The sequence below is a fragment of the Pelmatolapia mariae genome, linkage group LG13 (assembly GCF_036321145.2).
Source record: "Pelmatolapia mariae isolate MD_Pm_ZW linkage group LG13, Pm_UMD_F_2, whole genome shotgun sequence".
Classification (NCBI taxonomy): Eukaryota; Metazoa; Chordata; class Actinopteri; order Cichliformes; family Cichlidae; genus Pelmatolapia; species Pelmatolapia mariae.
In genome coordinates this window covers 19,570,063-19,590,261 of record NC_086238.1, presented here as the reverse complement: position 1 = coordinate 19,590,261, position 20,199 = coordinate 19,570,063, and the positions used below count along the sequence as shown (strand labels likewise).

The 20,199-nt window shown below is 40.3% G+C and overlaps 2 protein-coding genes across 2 annotated transcripts; one reads left to right on the top strand and one right to left on the bottom strand.

Annotated features, from left to right (window-relative positions):
• Positions 1-99: 99 nt before the first annotated feature.
• On the bottom strand, positions 100-5,659 carry LOC134639932 (uncharacterized). The gene is made up of 3 exons (XM_063491450.1): positions 5,557-5,659; positions 2,530-4,753; positions 100-2,407 (listed from the first exon to the last, which is right to left on the bottom strand). Exons 2-3 carry the CDS (start codon positions 4,724-4,726, stop codon positions 1,731-1,733), a joined length of 2,874 nt encoding a protein of 957 aa, XP_063347520.1. The 5' UTR covers positions 4,727-4,753; positions 5,557-5,659; the 3' UTR covers positions 100-1,730.
• Positions 5,660-10,567: 4,908 nt separating this feature from the next.
• ccnj (cyclin J) lies at positions 10,568-15,085 on the top strand. The gene is made up of 6 exons (XM_063491828.1): positions 10,568-10,670; positions 10,929-11,018; positions 11,382-11,592; positions 11,685-11,984; positions 14,174-14,333; positions 14,624-15,085. Exons 2-6 carry the CDS (start codon positions 10,950-10,952, stop codon positions 14,946-14,948), a joined length of 1,065 nt encoding a protein of 354 aa, XP_063347898.1. The 5' UTR covers positions 10,568-10,670; positions 10,929-10,949; the 3' UTR covers positions 14,949-15,085.
• The last annotated feature ends 5,114 nt before the right edge of the window (positions 15,086-20,199 follow it).

Sequence of the window (20,199 nt, the reverse complement as noted above, 5' to 3'; positions counted from 1 at the left end):
CCCCATTATCTTTTTCCCCTTCTTCGATGGTGGAAGGACTGCACGCTGGACCTGCCTGCACTGCTGGCCATGCAGAGCTGAAGTAGCACAGACACAGAGAACTTTTAAACTCATGTTTTATTCACTTTTTTTTTTAATGCTCAGTTGGTAAACAGTGTTTTAAAATGAATCGAGGAATGAGACAGCTTTGCTGTAAGCAGAAAGAAGCAGGAAGCAGTAGGTTTATGATAGCAATACTTCAAGGAGCAATTTCTACAAGGTTGTGTATTTGGTTTTAATAAAAAAAACTTTTCTTGTCTCGTATATTCAGTCACAACAAAATGCCACCAGGAACTGACAAAGTGTTCCATTTATTCTCTCTTCAACATGTAATGCTATCACACTTGTGTACATTTGTTGCATAAAAATAATTCCTAGGCACTTTGTGAAAAATTCTCAGGTTATATAATATATTGTACCTCTAGCGGGACTATGTACAATTATAAATCTCAGAAGCTAAACTGAAAAAGAATTATTCACACTTATGAAACGGAGATTCATGCACAATTTATATACATACATCCATTCAATAGTCAGACAAACAAACACAAGACAGCAGGCACACTTTTCTCTCTGTGAATACTGAGGGATCACGGCTGCACGAGGAAATGTCGAGCCACAGTAGGACACCGGTTGAGATTGTCATAGGCTTCGGCCTGATAAGGTGAGGTAACGGAAAATGTATATCCTGCTTTCATAGTGCAATCAAAGGATAAGATTATCATCATTTCAAGTCAAACAGAGGAAATGTACTGAGGACCAAAAAAATTACATTAAATAAAAATCATGATCAGATCATCGAGGCCTATTTAAGTTCAAAAATCTAGGTCTGATTTTTTTAAGAACTCAATTTGTCACTGAACATGACACAACACAGGTACGTTTTGAAAGTAGTCCTCAGTGTATTAGCTCCCACTGCACGAACGAACGCATCAAAATATTCTCTTGCAGTTAATACTATATTTGAACATAATTTGGAGTTTATACAAAAGGAAACAAAAAAAGCAAATACTCTTATTTTGCAAATGGCCTGGGGAGGAAACGCATATAGGAAGCACATAAAGGCTAAACCTAAGTATCATAAATAAATGTTTCATAAAACAGCTTATTGGGTTTTTTGTTTTTGTTTTTTTTGTTTGTTTGTTTTTTTTTTTTAAACACAGTTTTGTTTTATCTGAGTAACTTGTGGGTCCCTGTGACCCATTCGAAAAAACATAAATATTACAGCTACCACACTGTATAGCCTACCCGTACATAAACTGATCCGTAAAACAGATGGTATGGCAAATATACATATTACAGTGTTCTATAAAGATTCCATACAACAGTGTACTTATGTCACCTTAAATAAAGCTATTGCGTAGACAATAAGACAAACAAGAACAAAGAACAAAATTATCAACGCCACTTCCTTGTGGCTTTACAAATAATCACTCATCTCCAAAAAGAGGTGCATCAAGCTACTCAGACTGGGAGAGACAATAGGTAAAAATACCCTGAGAATGTGAACCCTCCAGGAAGCATGACTTGATTCTTATCAAAAAAAACAAAAAAACCTTTAAGATGTAAAAATAAAAACGGTTTCCATTATTGCATTCTCATATTGCAAATTCACCTTTTTCCAGACTATTTTAGTTTGCTTTGGGTTGGGGTTTTTTTTGTTGTTTTTTTAAATCCAGTGTGTGCGACATTTAAGAGTTTTCACAGTTTGGCCTATTCCACTCCACCAGGTGCCGCTGCCGGTGGGCCAGCCACATTTCCTGACTGGTGAAGACCCTGCCGCAAAACCAGCAGCGAAACTTCGTCACGACGTCTCTGCTGGGAGACACCGCGCCCACCATTTCGTACTTTTTCCTGCTCAGCCTGCGAAGTTTGAACTTCAAAGAGAACCTTTCCTGCACTGAGTTTTTACCGCTCCACGCGGCTTCCGTTCGGCCGTCCGTTCGGTCGTCTGCCACAGGGAGCTCTCCGCTCAAAGCCGAGAGCGCGTTCAGAGTCCTGCGTGACAGTATGACCTTCTGCACATCTCCTCTGTACCTGTTCACAACTTCCATGATCCTGGCCACCTCAGGGATGTCAGCATCGGGATGATTTAGCACTACAACAGGCTGGTCTCCTGTTGGACGCTTTACCAGCTGAGAGGGATTTAAGGCTACCAACTTCAAGGTCCTCTCCAGATCTTTTGGGACAGGCTGCCACCGACAGCCAGGGGCTGATGAGGGCTCTTCTTGGATGGATTTACCAGCAGGTGAATGGTTTTTGTTGAGGATGTTTGTAAAGGAGTCTACAGGCACTTCTCCAAATTTCATCCCTTCAATGCTCCGATCACTCAGCTTTGCAGATGGGCCACAGCAAGAATCCATCTTATCTGCAAAATAAAAAGTAAAAAACACTCAGCATACTTAAAATTACAAATATTGGGAATAAAATGCCATTGGAAATTAAATCTTCAAACATTTTATGTAGAGAAAGTAGAAATTCTAATTTTACCTCGTGTTGGAAGAGCCAGTTGGGAAATAGAGGAAGACTGGGCGCTGGTTTGAGGAGACACTCCATCAGCAGCAGAACTCATCTCATCATTCGACTCAGGGTAGTGACTGCCATTCTGCGATGGCTCGAGCCCTACATTCTCAAGTCTTGCTTCAGTCACTGACCCAGCCTTTGGATTTGGTGGACTCATCCAAAGGGCTGAAATGCTCTTGTCAACTTCCATGAAGTTCAGCAATTTCTCTGCATCGCCCTCCAGTTCTTGATGTGCCGGAATCAAACCTTCACGTAGATCTGGCGTGTTTGCAGTCATATTTCTAGACCTTTTTGGTTCTGCAGTGCATCCTGGGGTGAAGTCCTCTTTTGGCTTTGATTGCTGAATTGAGCTAATGGCTTCAAATTGGTCATAGAGTTCAGTCTCTGAACCTTTGGTCCATTTCTTCTGGTGTACTTCTAATGGGCACACGGTTTGGACAATCTGTACAGTCTCCTCCATTGCCGTATGAGGATATTGCAGTCCATGCTGGCCACTGCCCTCTGATGGAGACAAAGAAGTTTGTGACACCCACTGCTTGTCCTTCACAGGATTTTTTTTCAATACTATCTTTAAGGACAGCTCTGGTGACCTTTCATTTGCTTTTTTAAACCTGGTCTTCCTTTTACGCCGTCGACATTTCCTCTTGTTTTTTGGCATGACTTTATATTTGGGCATTTGTTCCTCAGCCTCCTTTGTCAATTTCAGATCACTGGAAACATGATTGCCATCACCATAAACAGGCCCCTCCAGCTTTTTAATATGCTCTTCAGTTTCCTGAACAATCTTTAGTTCCTGATTCTCTCGGTTTTCCTGGATGCGAGTGCACTCCGTTGGCTCAGTGTGGGCTGATGCCGAGACATCATTATGTAGTTTATTTTCAGCATGCAGACACGGAGCACACTCGTTCAAAGTCGAGTGACATCCATTTTGGCTGACCACGCACTGAGCATCGCCAGCAGCACTTTCAGCTTCCTTATCTGACGATGCCACCGTTTTCAACCTTTTGCCGTAAGCGGCACCGTTCTGAGCTACAGTTATCTTGTTCTTCAGCGTCAGAACAGTAAGATCTGATGACACGATGCTGTTCTCCTGCATGGGGAGAAGATTTATATCTTGCGGGATGTTTGACAGAACAGTTTTCAGGGCCTTGGTCCATTTCTGGTCACCGGTTTCTCCTGCGACAGATTTCATCAGAAACTGTTGAGTCTCCTCTAGTGTTGTTTGTGGATCTGACAGATGGCAGTATTTATCCAAGAATTCTTTCCCGGGCAGAGAAAGGCAGTCCGGCGTCAGCCAGCGCATTTCCCTAACTGCACTTCTTGTTCTGGGCTTCACATTGGGGATTGTATCATTTGGTTGTATTGCTAGAGAATGAACCGCCTTCCTTTTTTTCTTCTGGTTGCCATTCTGGCACATATGGGCAGTCTTAATGTGCTTAGTTATCAACCATTTCTGAGATGCCTCAAAGCCACAGAGATGACAGTGTAACCTTTGAGTAGTTGATAGCTGATTCACGTCCTTTGTGTGCACCAACAGATCATCGGCTCCTTCCAGGTCCAAATTATGTAGGTACACATGCTCTAAAAATACTCTAACATCACCTGTGGAGAATTTCTGGCACATTTCACATGAGTATTTGCCGTTTGGACAGTGATATGCAGTCAGGTGAGCACTGAATTCAGGCCATGTGCGTCTAATGTCATCATTGCATATGCTGCAGCTAGAAAAAGTGTCTTTGTGGCTTAATAGGTGGACCTGAAGATAGGAGAACTTGTCTGTGCTAAAACTACATACATGACAGGAAAAAAATGGGGCAATCCCTCTGTGTTTTTCCTCAAAGTGTCTCATTAAGTCTTTGGGAACATATTCCAAATTGTCACTGCACTGAGAGCAGGTGAACTGGAGCGCATTCCCACTGTTATTTGTCCCGCACTGGCTTTGCGGCACTTCCTGCGAGGGCTTCTTTGATGAAGGCCGCACTGTGCTCTGCTCCCACTCCTCTGATATCTTTTTTGGTCCACGCTTATCTTCATTTTGCATAGCTAGGGGCTGAACGGCATTCTTCCTGAGGTGGAGCTGTTTGTGGCGGTCTCTGTTCTTATTGTTGGTACGCTGTTTATTATCTCCTGCAGATGTTGCTGTGCAGATACCCACCGAATCCATGGTTTTATTTTGTTTTTTTCCAGATTTCTGAAAGTGCAGAAAAACACAAGCAATTTGGTCATACTGTACTTTATTCTCTGTGCTTCATCATTTTACAGCTGCTGCATTCACTGTCCTGCTCTGCATCCTAATTTAATACAAGTCCACCTGTTGCTGGCCATGGTTCAAACTGTGTCTACCTGGATGTAAAATTACACATATGGTACAATAATAATATCAATAATAATAAACTATTTGCGACTACCAGGTGCAGGAAACCCACCTGCTCCATTTATGAACTTTCATGCGCTGCATAAACCCAGCATATATGTGCTATGCTAAGCGATGCAGCTAAAAACATCCCTCTCGACTCAAAAAATTAAATAAATGACGCACATAAACAAGAATAGACTGAGCTAGCACTTTTCAGCAGATTAAACAGGGGCGCTGCGCGGCCATTGTGCAGTTTGACTTGACCACAACAAAGTGACAAGACTCGCTTTGTAGAGAGACAACGACCGCCTCGGGAATAAAGTTAGACAAAACCGTAGCACCCGAGTCTCTCCGCTATCGCACAAACAGGAGTGTTTTTAATTTGGCGACCAAGCTAACTGTTAAAACTGAGGCGGCGTTTAACTGATTTGAATTAACGTGACGCAGAAGAGCTTACAAAGACGGAATAACTTGAGGGATACAAAGCGTGCCAACAAAGTTACACCGCATCCGTTTATTCATCTCGCGTCGACTTTTTACTGCACAAAGACCCGAGCGGTTGAATAAATCATTAATAAAGCCGTAGCTGTTTAACTAGTAGTCTCTGAATTTTTTTTTCTTTTTTTTCTTTTTTTTACCTTTTCTTTTGTGGAGAGCTTGACAGCTCAGCGAGTGGCAGCCATGATGGTTTTTCATCCGGGGATTACAGCCTCTGAGCTGCTTTTAGCCTTTAGCCGGGTGCCTCCGTCCTGTCCCGGGCCTACAGCTAAGCACAGACGCCGAGCTGATTTAATGGGGAAAACAGCTCTCAGTGCGCCCACGTAGCGTAGTTTTAAAAAATACTTCTGCTAGCTAGCAGAAGACTAGAAAACCGAAAATAGTGGAACTATAACAAGGCGTACATGAAAACACGTATTTTCCAAAATTGTTAGCAAAATAATAATAATAACAACATTAACTGGTCGCGGCTAACTACTGCAGCCCACAGCTCGCATGCTGGGTTTTGTATGACGGTAACAATCCCACTGAGTAGTCTTAAATGTTATTATGAGCTTTCATACAATATGTGTCTATGTGAATATAAACTTCTGAGGAAGCTGTTCAAGCTTTCCAACATGAACATTTCTAGAATTATTTTTCTACAGGAGTGGATTAAAGTGAAGCCAATTGTTAAACTGCCCCCAAATAGGACCTTCACAGATTGGTCCACATGGTCACAAAAAACCTATCTCCACAGACCTTCACGCTCACCATCCAATGAAGACATTTACATCACTCAAACCAAGGACACCCTAGGAATTGAGGAATAATCCCAGGCTAGTCACAGCAAAATTTCACAGTTTTAAAGATTGTTTACATTTCTGCCCCCAAAGTGTGCTGCCAACTCTTGCATTTATGTTTCTTTTTGAAACAAAAAAAAGAAAAATTTTGGCATTTCTCTTGGTTTTGGATACTGTGTCAAATACAGTGAAAATACTATGAACTTTATTTTGTGCATTTTTAGAATGATTCGACAGCCACACGTTGTTAGACAACAGTTATGCAATGTCCTCAATTTCACAGTCGCATCCACACCTTGTTCCTCACATCCAGTTTCAAAATAGAAAGTTGGTAATTGTGAAAATGCTCAACTCAAGTCTTTAAAATGGGACTTTAAGAATTATTGATTGATGGCTACATCAATCTTTTTGGATGGACCAAAAGCAAGGTGAGGATTATTACAAAAATAAAAACTATGTAGGAAATTTGTGTCTTTATATTTTTTATTTAAGTATTTAGGTCTCTTCGATCATATATAGTGTGTTACTGGATCATAATTATTGATTCATTCATGATTTTAACTTCTACTGAGTATCCAGTAGACAGTCTATGTCTATGAAGTGCTGTGTATACAATTAACAGTGACTGAAAAAAAAACTATGAATGTTACACAATGTAAGTATAATCTGATGGTTTTGTTTCTTTCGGTTTTGCTTTGTATAAGAAGTAAAACCCTGTGGTAGTCAATCAACACAAAAAGATCTGAACTGCCTCAGTCAGACTCAAGCAGGGATATGCTTGTATTTGTTATTCCAGGCAGGTACAGCGTTGAATGCAGTCTATAATACTGCGAAACACTGAAGAAGTGAAACTTTAGGTTGCCTCTGCTCTGCCTGCTATATCCTTTGGGTTTGTGGAGCACTTCACAAATTTAATTAACACACAGTGAAGGGCTTCTTATAGTTCAATAGCAGCTATAAAATTTGACCACTGGGCCTGGAGTGGAGCAAATGTGACACCCTTTATTGCAGCTACTTAATGGGCTGTAGATTCATTCACACTTGTGACCTTTCGGCAATCTTTAATAAGACTCTTTAATTTGAATTGTAAATGGACATAATCACTATAGGGATTTTAATAAGTGACTTCGTGTAGGTACAAATTAGTATGCCGTCTTTTACTGACTGACTTTTTAAGTATTAAAAGTATGAGACAGTAGAATGCTGACTCTTCAGAGTTGACCCTATTCACACTTTCTAAACCACCGACACAACCCTATCCATGGATTTTTAATTACAAACTGTCCCATCTGTCCTTTATGATTAGTTTACAAAAATCACTTTCAGATTTTAAAGTTGTCAGAACAATGCCCCCCTAACAGAGTTTAAATGAATGCATCTGGGCAGCATTGCAGATTTTAGCTGGGTCTCCAGAGGAATGTTGCCTATTTTGAGACACCAATGCCAGGAAGTAAACAGTTTTATGATGCTAACCTTAAATAGGACCAGTAACTTAAAGGTTGTTTACATTCATCTGCCATTTCTCTCCATGTGCTTTTTGAAAGACTCTGCAGTGGCTTGGTCACACTACTGAGCCGGACAATAGCTGTCAGCTGCACTCCAAGTAGGAGCTGCATGACACAACAAAGAAGAAGAAAGCCACTGGCTCCCTCCACCCAGGACACCATTCGTTTCCCCTGACAGACAGTTTCAATCCTTTATAAAGACGGCTTCCCACCGCCTCAGCAATATCTACCACAGAGTGGTTAGCATTACCAATCCTCTTAACCCTCACCCCCTGCATGCAGCCACACTCCCAGACTGCTCTTTCCATTATTTAAATGTATCATGGAAGCAGTGTGGTGTTTTCTTGTAAAATGTAAACTTGTTATGTGCCAGACAATATTTAAAAAATAAAAAGGTTGTCTTAAGTGATGTTAATGTTAACCTTTAAAATGTTATCTTCAAGTTACTGATCCATTGTTGCAAGATAAGGACTAGGTGTGGCTCAGTCAGTCGTACCGGCATCCTTATCACAGCCCCTGGGAAGCCACCGGGGAGTCGACACTTCTTTGATCTTCCACAGTCACCTGATAAAACTTGTCCCCAGCATTGGTGGCTCAAAATAGTCAACATTCCTCCGTAGCCCCAGCTAAAATCTGCACTGCTGCCCGAATGCACTCATTTACATATATCAAATCAATTTCCCTCACCATCATCACTAAAATGGGTTCTTCTGCTAACCTGGAAAATCTGGAAAAGTGCATTACATAGAATTCCCCTTGCTCTTGAAGTTATAGAGGAACTGATGTTACTTTAACCTATTTGGGTTAAATTAAATGGTCCTGTGCCTCTGGGACAAACTGACCCATTTTGGAGTTGCATTACAAAAAGTGACTGATTGAATTACTTTGCCTGCACAGGGATTTTTTTAAATGTATATTGGAAAAACAATTATTCTTCTATTGTAAGTTTTTAGAGGTCATCACACTCTCCTGGGAGTAGATAAAACTCAGTTAGGTAAATGTAGCCACAAAGAAAAGAATCACTTTCACATTTGTTATCACAGCTGTGTACACAAACACACGTGACACACATGTAAATTCAATGAGCATTTTCTTTTTAGTAGATTTTCACCATATTTCATTCATTGAATGTGCTGCACTGATGGATTGGCCCACTATTTTAGTTTTTACTTTCACTTGATATTTTCACTTTCTTGAGAGAAAGGAACAAACCAGTATCATCTAGCCTAGAAACCAACAACCTGGTTAGAAGGAATGGTTACAGTGGCTCAGCACTACTGTGAGACAGCAAGACAAACAAGACGGATATGAGTTTCTCTAAAACTAATATAATATAATATAATATAATATAATAATTGAGAACAGAGAAAGTAAACCCATGTCAAACATCTATGAGAACAAGAATAAGAAAAAAGTTAGTGACAAGAAGTGGGTGGGTTCTCAAACAACTTGTGAGCAACTGAAGCTACTATAAATGACACAGGATACCACTGATGGACTTATGACCTGGCAGTAAACAGTGGTGATGCTAGAATCTGTAGGGGCCCTAGGCAAAAACTGACTTTATTCAAGTGTCTCTCCCTACTGTTCAGGCTAGACTAGCAGCATTAATTATTTCACATTATATTTAACCATCATTAGGTTCATTATCTCCTCCACTCACAACTGTCTTGCCTGTTTTCTCCGCCTTCCCTTTTTTCTTCATTGTTTAACTACTCTTCATTTGTCAGGTGTCTTCTGCTGTTGTTGTTAGGGTAGTTTAACTTCTTCCCCTCTTTTATAGCAGTACTTAAGTAGATTTTTTGTGCCAAGACCTATCGTTCAGGAGAATACTGCACACAGTGCTCATGCTCCAGCGCTGATATAAATGGTAAAGAGTTGTGGCGACGTCACTGCTTGTGCACAACACGACCAATGTGCTGAGTATAACTGCAAACTTTCAATGTCGCCATGCTGTAGTGTAAACCAGACCCTGCTAGTATGGCCCACCAAGCAGTTACCTCTCTTGCCTTGTGGCCAACTTGCAGTGGGAGTCAGTGGAGTCACATCGGGACCCCCTAAAGAGGTTGAGTCTCTTTGACTGTCTCTGCAGTTTTGTTTTTGTTTGCTTTTAATTCAAGGGCACTGGTTGCCACTGCTGTAGGTTAAAGTTTGTCAGCACTTAGGGGACCTCTTCTGGTGTTGAGCCCCAAGCACCTGCCTTTTTTGGCTGTTGGCAAGCGAAGCCCCTGGTCAACTGGACCAGCTGTCAGCTTCAAAGCAATGCATGATGAGCAAATCACTTCCCATGCATCTTTATTGTTTTTCTGAAAACGTGGGCAGTACAAAAAATGAAACTGCTAGAAAACTGTTCTTTTACTAGCTTGCTGTGTTTGGCCCGTTTTAACCTTTTACAATTCAATATAGATAGCCTATAGAAACTGCAATATTGGGATATGGGCACAAATTAGATGTTGCCATTCCCATTTATTGACCATTGGCTGCAATAGGAAAGCAGCTAAGCTGACTTTGCAGTGATTGGATGTTGACAGTTGTTGCTTATCTGTAATTGGTTGCAACCTGTGCAGTACTTGCAAAGACAATGGAATGATGCTTTCAAGTGATAATCAAAAACAAAATCTCACAGGTAAACTGTGTTAAACAGCTTGATGTTGCACCAAAATGTTTTACAGTGCACATCTTTCAATTGAAAACACGCATCTGTTGCACTTTATCGGCTACTAGGTTGGTTGTAGTGTAGTGGTTGTAATATTTCACCTCCAGTTTTCCCGGCTGTCTTTCGGTTGGTTGTTCACGAGGGATCGCAACTTTTCGAACAGCACTTGAACGCACCAGTAGTGTTTGGACTCGTGTTGCCGACCCTCAGCAGCTACAACAATGAGTGCGAGCAGAGCTTGTTTGGCTAGTTTGAATAGAAGTTTTCTTCAGTGAAACTGCCCATAATATTTCACTACATGTGCTCTCTGGGTGAGTCTCCGCTTTGGGTTGGACAGGAGTCGCGTTTCTTTTCACATTCTCACATCAGAAAAAGAAGGGAAAAACGCAGTGAGAGAAAGATGATTGACTTCACTGTTCCCACTTCTGATCCGCTATCGTGAAAAGTGACATGGCTGTGTGTTTGGAGATTTAGTGTCATTGTGCGGCATTTTTTTTTCCTGTGCTCTTACAGTTTCTGAGACACGTTTTAGTTGATTAACTGCCTTTCCAATGTTTTGTCTTTGCCAGGTTTCCAAAGCACTGTATTAAATGGAGCTGGAGGACCAATGGTGGAAAGGACAACTTGCTGCAGATATATACCAGGCGCTGCGATACAAAGTGAGTCACACCGGGTCATTTATGTGGTGGCTGCTAAAAATGAAAACGATGCAAAAACTATGAGAAAAGAGAAAGGTTACCTGAAGTGTCATCCTTCACATTCATCAGTAACTTCTTCTGTCGTGCTGTTTCACATTTTGATACTGAAATAGCAGTGCAAAACTGTAAATAGTGAAATCTGAGTTACTTCTGAAAACGATATTGATTCCTTATTTTAATAGGCATGAACTTGTCTTTGCTCGCTTTAAATTGCTTGCTGCTGGAGTAATCTCATAGGCCTACAGCAGAATAAACCTAAAGTCTAGTTCAGTTACAATGAAAGATGTGTCTTTTTGAAATCTCAAAACACATGTTGTCCCATAGGAGCTCAAGTTACCTTCCTTCAAAGGTCAGTCCCCTCAGCTCAATTTGAGGCGATACTTCGCAGACCTCATAGCCATTGTCAGCAACCGCTTCAGGCTCTGTCCTACAGCCAGGCACCTTGCTGTCTACCTGCTGGACCTCTTCATGGACCGCTATGACGTCACGGTGCAGCAGCTTCACATGGTCTCGCTCTCATGTCTTCTTCTGGCCAGTAAGTGTGCAGCTGACTTCACTTTTCAACACATCTAACTAGTAAGTGTCCACACTGGTGTGACAGATTGGGTGATTGTTCTTTGCTTACAGGTAAGTTTGAGGAAAGGGAGGACCGGGTGCCGAAGCTGGAAACACTAAACAACCTGGGTTGCATGAGCTCCATGAACCTGGTCCTGACCAAGCAGGGTTTACTGCATATGGAGCTGCTCCTGTTGGAAACTTTCCAGTGGAACCTGTACCTCCCTACGGCGGCTCATTTTACAGACTACTACCTCTCTATTGCGGTCCATGAGGGTGATCTGCATGATGGCTGGCCTATGACATGCCTGGAAAAGACTAAACTATACATGGCCAAATATGTGGATTACTTCCTTGAGGTTTCCTTGCAAGGTACCATGCATTTTGGATGTATTTGTGCAGTGCAGTCTTGCTTATCAGTATTATCAGTTTCTAGTGGAGCTGATAACGTTGATTTTCCAGTTATCAGAAGCTCCTCAGAGCCTATCCAGATAGCAAACAGTAGTTGAAACAGTTAAATCAATATTCGTCTGTCAACCTACATTTAATTGAATCAACGTTGATTATCAGTTTTGCACCGTCTGTTAATACTGAAACAGCACTGATCATCATTGCTGATGATCAGTGGTATTTCAACTGATATTAAAGAACAAATTACTAATAATATTTTGAAATATTGTATTGCAGAGGACGTTAGATTAAATATCTAACCTTAAACATTAGGGTTTAACATGTAAATACCAATGTATAACTTTACATCGTTTTAAAGCAGGAGTTTATTCTTTTTTTTTTAAAATGGAAGTTTAGTTTAAAGTCCTTTTTGGTGAATTCACTCCTACATTGTTTCATATGTAGGATTATTTTGCTTCAGAACTGCCATAAATCTTTGTGGCGCTTTCAACATGGTGCTGAAAACAATCCTCTGAGATTTTGGTTGTTGATATGTTGATATGATAGCATCACAGGGTTACTCCATGGTGCAAATCGCCTGTTCCACCACATTCCTAAGGTGTTCTAATTCACTTAGATCTGGTGACTGTGGAGGTCATATAAGTACCATAAATTCACTGTCGTGTCCAAGAAACCAGTTTGTTACGTGCTATTGTTCCAGCTGGGAGCAGCCATAAAGGCATGGGTACATTCAGCAACTTTACTCAGGTAGGCAAAACAATGCTAAATTGGTAATAAGGGCACCAAATTGCACCAAGAACATATCTGCAACACCTTTAAATCGCCACCGCAACGACAATTGAGTGTCATTAAACCAAGGGAATGTTTTCTCAGTCTTCGCCTTGGTTTCCTGTTCTCAGTTAGCAGGAGTGGCACCAGGTGCAGTCGACTGCTGCTGTAGTCCATCTGTTTCCAGTTTCAATGTGTTCTGCATTCAGAGATGCTCTTCTGCATGCCTTCGTTGTATCAAGCGGTCATTTGAGTTACTGGTGCCTCTTAGAGATGGTCACATGTGAAAATCCCAGTACATCAGCATTTTCCAAAATATTCAGTGCAGTGTGTCTGGAACCAATTCCAACAATTACGCCACATCCCAAGCCACAACAGCCAAAAACATTTACCACTGTTTACCACACCCCAACTCAGCGCCTACACTGGACAAATGTGCAGTACTTCTAGCAGGCTTGGGCAAGTTTTCTTGTCCGTGTCTGCAATGATATCACACTTTGAGATTTTATCAATATTTTAACATGAATCTAACATTTGTATAGCACTAAAATCTCAAACTTAAAGTTAACATTTTTTTTAATGTTGTCTTGTAACATTGAGGGAAAGTTAAATCAAATTATTTATCACAGGTTTGCTTTCTCATCTCTTTCCATATTACCTTTAAAAAACTTCCACTAACTGCTTTTTTTAAATAACACATTTATGCCTACACATTCAGAATAATAAGGAAATGCAAGTGGAAAATAACAGTGTCCACCCACGAAAGTTGATCTTTGAGTTTGCTTGGCCAGTTTTTTAAAGAGAAGATGTACTTTAATTGTCATTCATGACTAGTGAGAAAATAACTGTTCTTTATGTGTTTATCCTTCTAAAATTAATTTGAATCCTAAAATAATACAGTATAACAGCTGCAGTAATAGCAGTCTAAATTCTACCTTCCAAGGCTATCTAGCGTTAGCAACAATTTAGCTAGTTTTATCTTATCTATCATAATTAGATTCTACATGCTAATTTAGATGATTTGAATAAGAAACTTACTTTATAGCATGTTGGTTCTATGTATATTTAAATTTTTCAGTCTGGCATTTTAAGTTATAAATGGGTTACTGAGAAAATACATTCGGTCCTAGCAATAGCTAAAGCTAGCAAACGCTGGCTATCGCAGTATTTAGCTTAGCACAGATATGTGAAAGTAGCATCGATGCCCGACGGTTTAGCAAACTAGTGTAGTTCCTGTTAAGCCATAATGCAGTTACTGTAGCAGATCTCAGTTTTTAAATTCCATTTTGGACATAATGTCTGTTTTCATGAAGAAAAAAATGTAAAAATGAGGATTGGGGTTTTTGTGGTGTTAAATCCGGGGCTTTTTTTTTTCTCCTCAGATCATGTCTTTTTGTGTTTTGCACCTTCACTGGTGGCTGCTGCGTGTGTGGCCGCCTCACGCCTGATCCTTCACCTGTCACCTACATGGCCACCCCGACTGCAGCGCCTCACAGGCTACGCATGGGAGAACCTAATCCCGTGTACAGAGAAACTACTCATGTGCGTATCTAACAATAACCTTGCACAAAGTTGACTTGTATATGTGCTGAATATGAAAGTGAACGCTCAACACGGTTGATTAAAATGACTTGGGACAGTTAGGTGCTGCGTTTCAGTTTTGAGAGTGTTTTGACACTGATGCCTCACAATGGCACAGCAGAACAAAAGAAGCCAAAGCACAACAGAAGCACACACCTTACACATACAAGAGATTTACATCAGCACTCGGTGTGCAGCATTGACTCTTTTCGCTAATCAACAGTCCGACTCTTTGCCCCTTCTTTCCACAGTGCACATGACAGTGACGTCAAAGAGGCCAACAAGCAAAAGTGTCAGCAGCCCAACCAGCACCAGCAGCAGGGTCAGACAGTTTACCACACCTCAGCTCAGTACCTCAACCGAACAAATGCGCAGTACCCCCAGCAAGCTCCACAGCCAGTCGCAGCCCCTAACCACCTGCCTGCCTCCTACCTCAGCCACTCCACTGCCAACGGCCCCCAGAGCATCAACACCCAAACCATCTCCACGTCGCTGGAGCCAAAGTCTAACATTCCCAACAGGGCATTCCAAGTCAGCATGCACTATACTTGCGCTGCTCCGTGCTTTGACAGATGATGGATTTCCAAGGTTTAGTCATTTTGGAAGAGGTAGAGTTAAGATACTGCTATCCATTTCACCGGATCAGAAGAAGATGAAGAGGGAGGAAAAAAGAAAAAAAAATCTTGTTTTTAATTTGAAGAGTCTTGATGAGATTGGTGCAGCACTTTGAATCACAGTACACAATGTGCAATATGCCAAGTCTGCTGTAGTTTTCTTATTTGTTTTTCAAGATGGTTCAGGTAAGAATGTAGTCGTGAATTGCCTATTGGCACAGTTTGCACCCTGTATCCACTGTCACTGTTACTGCGTTACAGACCAAAAGTCTCGTATTCAGTTAAGCCAAAGTATTTCAGAAATACTATATGTACAGTTACTTTGTGCCTTTAGCCATTGTGACTATTAGTATAAGTTAAAACTGCAGTAACAAAAGGGGATTGACATTGTTTTGTAGTTGACATGAGAGTTAATGTTTCTGTAGCTTTGTGGGTTTTTTCCACAAAAACTATTTTTGTTTGTTTGGATGAATGTCATTTGTAAGACAAGGAAATAATATACTCCCCTAGATGTCACAATGTACAGTATTAGCAGAGTAAATGTTCTCATGTGGATGGAGGACAGAGTGCATTCTACAATGACTGTTTTAAATAAAATATAAACCTGTGTTAAACTGTGATTCTAGTCCAGTGGATTTGTTGCAATATGTATCATTAGGTCTAACTGCTGCTTGCATGACTGCAACTTACCGTCACTTCTGATTCTCTGATTTAATGTTCAACATGTGGTGTAGTAATCATCTAGGAAAAACTCATTTCTGACTTTGCTAGAAAAATATGACCAGCTTTATTCTTCAACACATTCTGAGCTCTCCTTGTGATTTCTTTAGTCTTCTGGAATAGTTCTCCACACTTCTGGAATGAGCTCTTCTTTGGGTGTTGGCTGCCTTTTATTCTGTTCTTTGTCAAGATGATCCTACACTGCTATAATAATCTGGGCTCTAAGGAGGCCCATCAATGGTTGATGGTGTTGCATTGCTTTTATTGTATTGGCACTGTTTGGGGATCATTGTTGTACTAAAAATTGAAGCGGTTGGCAATCAGATGATTTCCAGATGGCACTGAATGGTTGATCATAATCTGATGGTACTTTTCTCCATTCTTAATTTCATCAGTTTTGATAAGATCCCCAACAGACTGGTTCAAATGCAGTCTCAAACCATGACACAGCTTCCACTATGTTTTACGGCTGTAGACACTCACCATTGTATCTCTCCTGACATCTTCTGTATGTATGACCCTAATTTGATTGGAAAATTTCAAATCTAGATTCATCACTCCGTAAGTCTGTTTTGTATTTACACTGGTTCTCAGCGCAGTTCTTGTGTAATTTTGTATACCTTGGCATTTCTTAAGAAGAGAAACATGGTGACGGTTCTCCTGATGAAGCCTCTGATGAGGTTTCAGTGAGCAGTAGATGGATGAACAGAAGGTCCTGTGTCAGGTCCTGTAATAGCTCTTTGAGAATCATCTTGTTCCTGCAAAAATTATATTTATGTCTATCAGACTGTGGTGTCTTTGGCATTTTCCAAAGATTCAACTAAAGAGATTGGAACAAATTTGTAACAGGTTTCAAGTAACAAAGTGCCTAAAATTATTTAAAACGGATTCTCTGCTAAGATGTCAGTAACAACAGAGGTTAATGAATGATTTATAGGTCATTGTCAAGTGGCTTTATCTTAATTATACTGATTGTCCCTAGCAGCTGACTGCTCCATGCTAAATTTTAGTCATTCAGTCAGAAGAAAGTTTTAACTTACACATAACCAATAGATTTAATAAGTGAAATGGTATGTAGTTTAATGAAGCAGAATACAACCAAATAAATGTGTTCAAGTTCAAAATCAATCTGACACCAAAACAATTGAAATTGAAATTACTTAAGATGAGCAAAAACAGAGTTTAAAAATGGCTCGCTTAATGTAGTAAAAAGAGAATATTAAGTGACACTTGTGGCTCAGTATAAGAGCGCATACTGATAAAATGTCTGAGTGGGTGTTACATGTTGTGTAGGATCAAAATAATCAATTAACATGACAAGTGTGTTGCGATCCAATACAGAAATTTTCCATATTTTAATTTTGCAAAATCAGAGTCAGATCTATAACATCCCTGGTACATGTCTGCCTTCCCTACTCCGTTATCATTTGTTTAACATTTGTTTGTTTGACACAGCATCCTGGTGGCAGCTAAAAGGAAAAGACAAGCTGTGAATGAAAGCATCTGTTTTATGTCTACATCTGTTATGCTTACATTGTGTTTCACACCTTTTACAATATGCTGGATATGTACATTAAGGACATTTTTTGAAAAGACAACCCACAGTCTGCAGAGGGCAGTGTGTGCCACATTTCTTATGCTGCTTTTCTCTTCAGCTTCACATCTATTGTGTATTCTCTCTTGTGAGCTATAAAATCATCTTTATCACATCAGACAGTTGACCGAGTAATACCTAAACACGTCAGCCAGCTATTCAACTGAATGTGTGCGTTAGACTGCCTCTAAAGTTATACAATTATGTGGTTAAAATGCAACTACAGTTGTTAAGCTCTAGACTTAAGACGTAAAACCACTCTCTTGTTGCTTACATAAACTCTAAACCAATTTGGTTTCCTTCCACTTCCACGTTTTTATTTATTAACGCCCGGGTCTTTAAAGAAAACCCTAATTACAACAAGTTCCTGTTATAAAACAATGTGGTCAAGCCTGACTGAAACAACGCTTCCAAATAAACCTCTGAAGCATGTCTTCCTACATGTCGTGATGTGGCAAACCTACAAAAATAGAATTTCCGATCTAGGCTGTGGGCTGCAGAAAGCTTCCTGTGGAGGAGGACATAAAGTGACGTAGTCTTCTTTCTTTTTATATGTTGCTTCCTCTACTAATCTGTGCATGTAAGTTCACCAGAAGTTTTACAACTCTGTTTTATCTTACTCCTTAGATTATATCCTCCCATATTTTGGCATAAAAGCTGCAACTAACTCACACACCTTTTTTCTTTTATGTGTTTGGTGTGTGGCCTTGTCATTTCAAGAAAGGGCAGTAAAGGTTAGTTAAATGACCTATTGTACTTTTCTGTAGTAAAATTTCAAAACAGCCGTAGACATATCACCACTAATGAATTAACCAGACTAACAGGGGTACATGGTTTGTTTACATAAAGTCTGACATTGCCTGGTATTCTCCCAATTCTTCTTTAAATCAGTCTTTAAATCAGAAATTCTGAGATTGGAAATTGCACATTGTGAAAGCAAATCTATCAACACTTTTGAAGTCTGAGATTTTGAGTTGAGGTTAAATAAAGTCAGCAACCTCACTAGCAGGCATTAAACCAAAGAATCTTCCACTGGGCTTTGTTTATTTGTTCGGTCAGTCTTTCATTTTTTGTCATTTTGGGGTTTGTCTTTTTTTGTTTTTTAGGAACATATGTCATGAAAAACAGAATAGAAATAGAATCAAGTGAAACAGTAAATGCAAAAAAAAACATATTGCCAAAAGTATTTGTCTGCCTTCACAGTGACTATATGCTCTAATTCATTCCAAAGGTGTTCCATTGACTTGAGGTCTGGACTCTGTGCAGGCCAGTCACGTTCTTCCACACCAAACTTGCTCATCCATATCTTTATGGACTTTGCTTTATGGACGGGTGTGCAGTCATGTTGGAACAGGAAGAGGGTCATCCTCAAACTGTTCCCACAAAGTTGGGAGCTTGAAATTGCTAACAAATCCAGACTCGTTCATCGGATTACCAGTGGAGTAGCCTGTTCCATCACTCCAGAGAACATGTCTCCACTGCCCTAGAGTCCAGTGGTGGCATGCTTTACACCACTGCAACCAAAGCTTTGCATTGCGCTTGGTGATGTAAGGCTTAGATGCATGCTGCTCGAACAGTGAAACCCATGAAGTTCTCTATGCACTGTTTTTGAGCTAATCTGAAGCTTACATGAAGCTTGGAGGTCTGTAGCGACTGACTCGGCAGAAAGTTAGCGACATCTGCACACTCTGCTCCTGGGCATCTGTTGCATATACTTACCAGCCACTTTATTAGGTACATTTTGCTAACAGGTAGGACTCTCTTTTGCTTTCAGAACTGCCTTATGTTTACATAGATTCATAAATTGATCCAACTACATGATGGAAACATTTCTCAGGGATTTTGGTGCATATTGATATAATACTATCACACAGATTTCTCAGCTGCATATGCATGATGCAAATCTCCCTCTCTACTGGATTGCAACAGGGTGTCTGTGGAGGCCATCTGAGTACAGTGAACTCATTGCCATATTCAAGACACCAGTTTATGGTGATTTTGAGCTTTAGAAAGTTGAGAAAATATAAATGCCATTACAGCTCAACCAGCGGCTTGTTGGCCCAGTAGATCCATGTTTGTATTTCTTTTTATGTCAAATCTGATCCAACCATCTAAATGTTGCACCACAAATTGAAACCTGAAAACAACATTTTCTCCAGTCTTGTACAATCTTGGTCAGCCCATGTGTAGTCTCAGTTTCCTGTTCTTAGCTGAAAAGAGTAGCACCCAGTGTGGTTTTCTGCTGCTGTAGCACATCTGCTACAAAGTTCATGTTGTGCATTTAAAGATGCTCTTCAGCATATCCTGATTTTAACAAGTGAGTATTCGAGTTACTATTGCGTTCCTGTCAGCTTTAAGCAGTCTGGCCATTCCTAAGATCTAGTATCAAAGAACCAGAGACCCCAGAGAGCTGCAGGTCACTTGATATTTTCTCTTATTCAGATCTTTCTCTGTAAACCCTAGAGATGGCTTCAACAACTATGCCACGTTTAAAGTCATGTAAATTACCATTTGAATTTAACCAGGTTGTCTCAACCACATCCACATGACTAATTCTAATTAGATATTTGTATTAACAAGCAGCTAAACAGGTGTACCTGATGAAGCAGCCAGTGAGTGTATGACGTGTAATATACTGCAATCTGATAAAGTAAGTGGCTACTTCCTTAACTACACTACAAGGATAATAAGAGTGTATTATAAACAGAAACACCACTGTGATTTCACAACCCCATGCTGCAGAAGCCGCCTGTTACCCTTGACTGGATTTCAGAAAGAATCACAAGGAAACATATTTTATAGTACTCAAACAGGAAAGCAGCCCCCACAGTTTCAGTACAGAGAGTTCGGGACAAACATTTTCAGATGGGTGTTGTTCATGTGTGATAACATGGGGAAC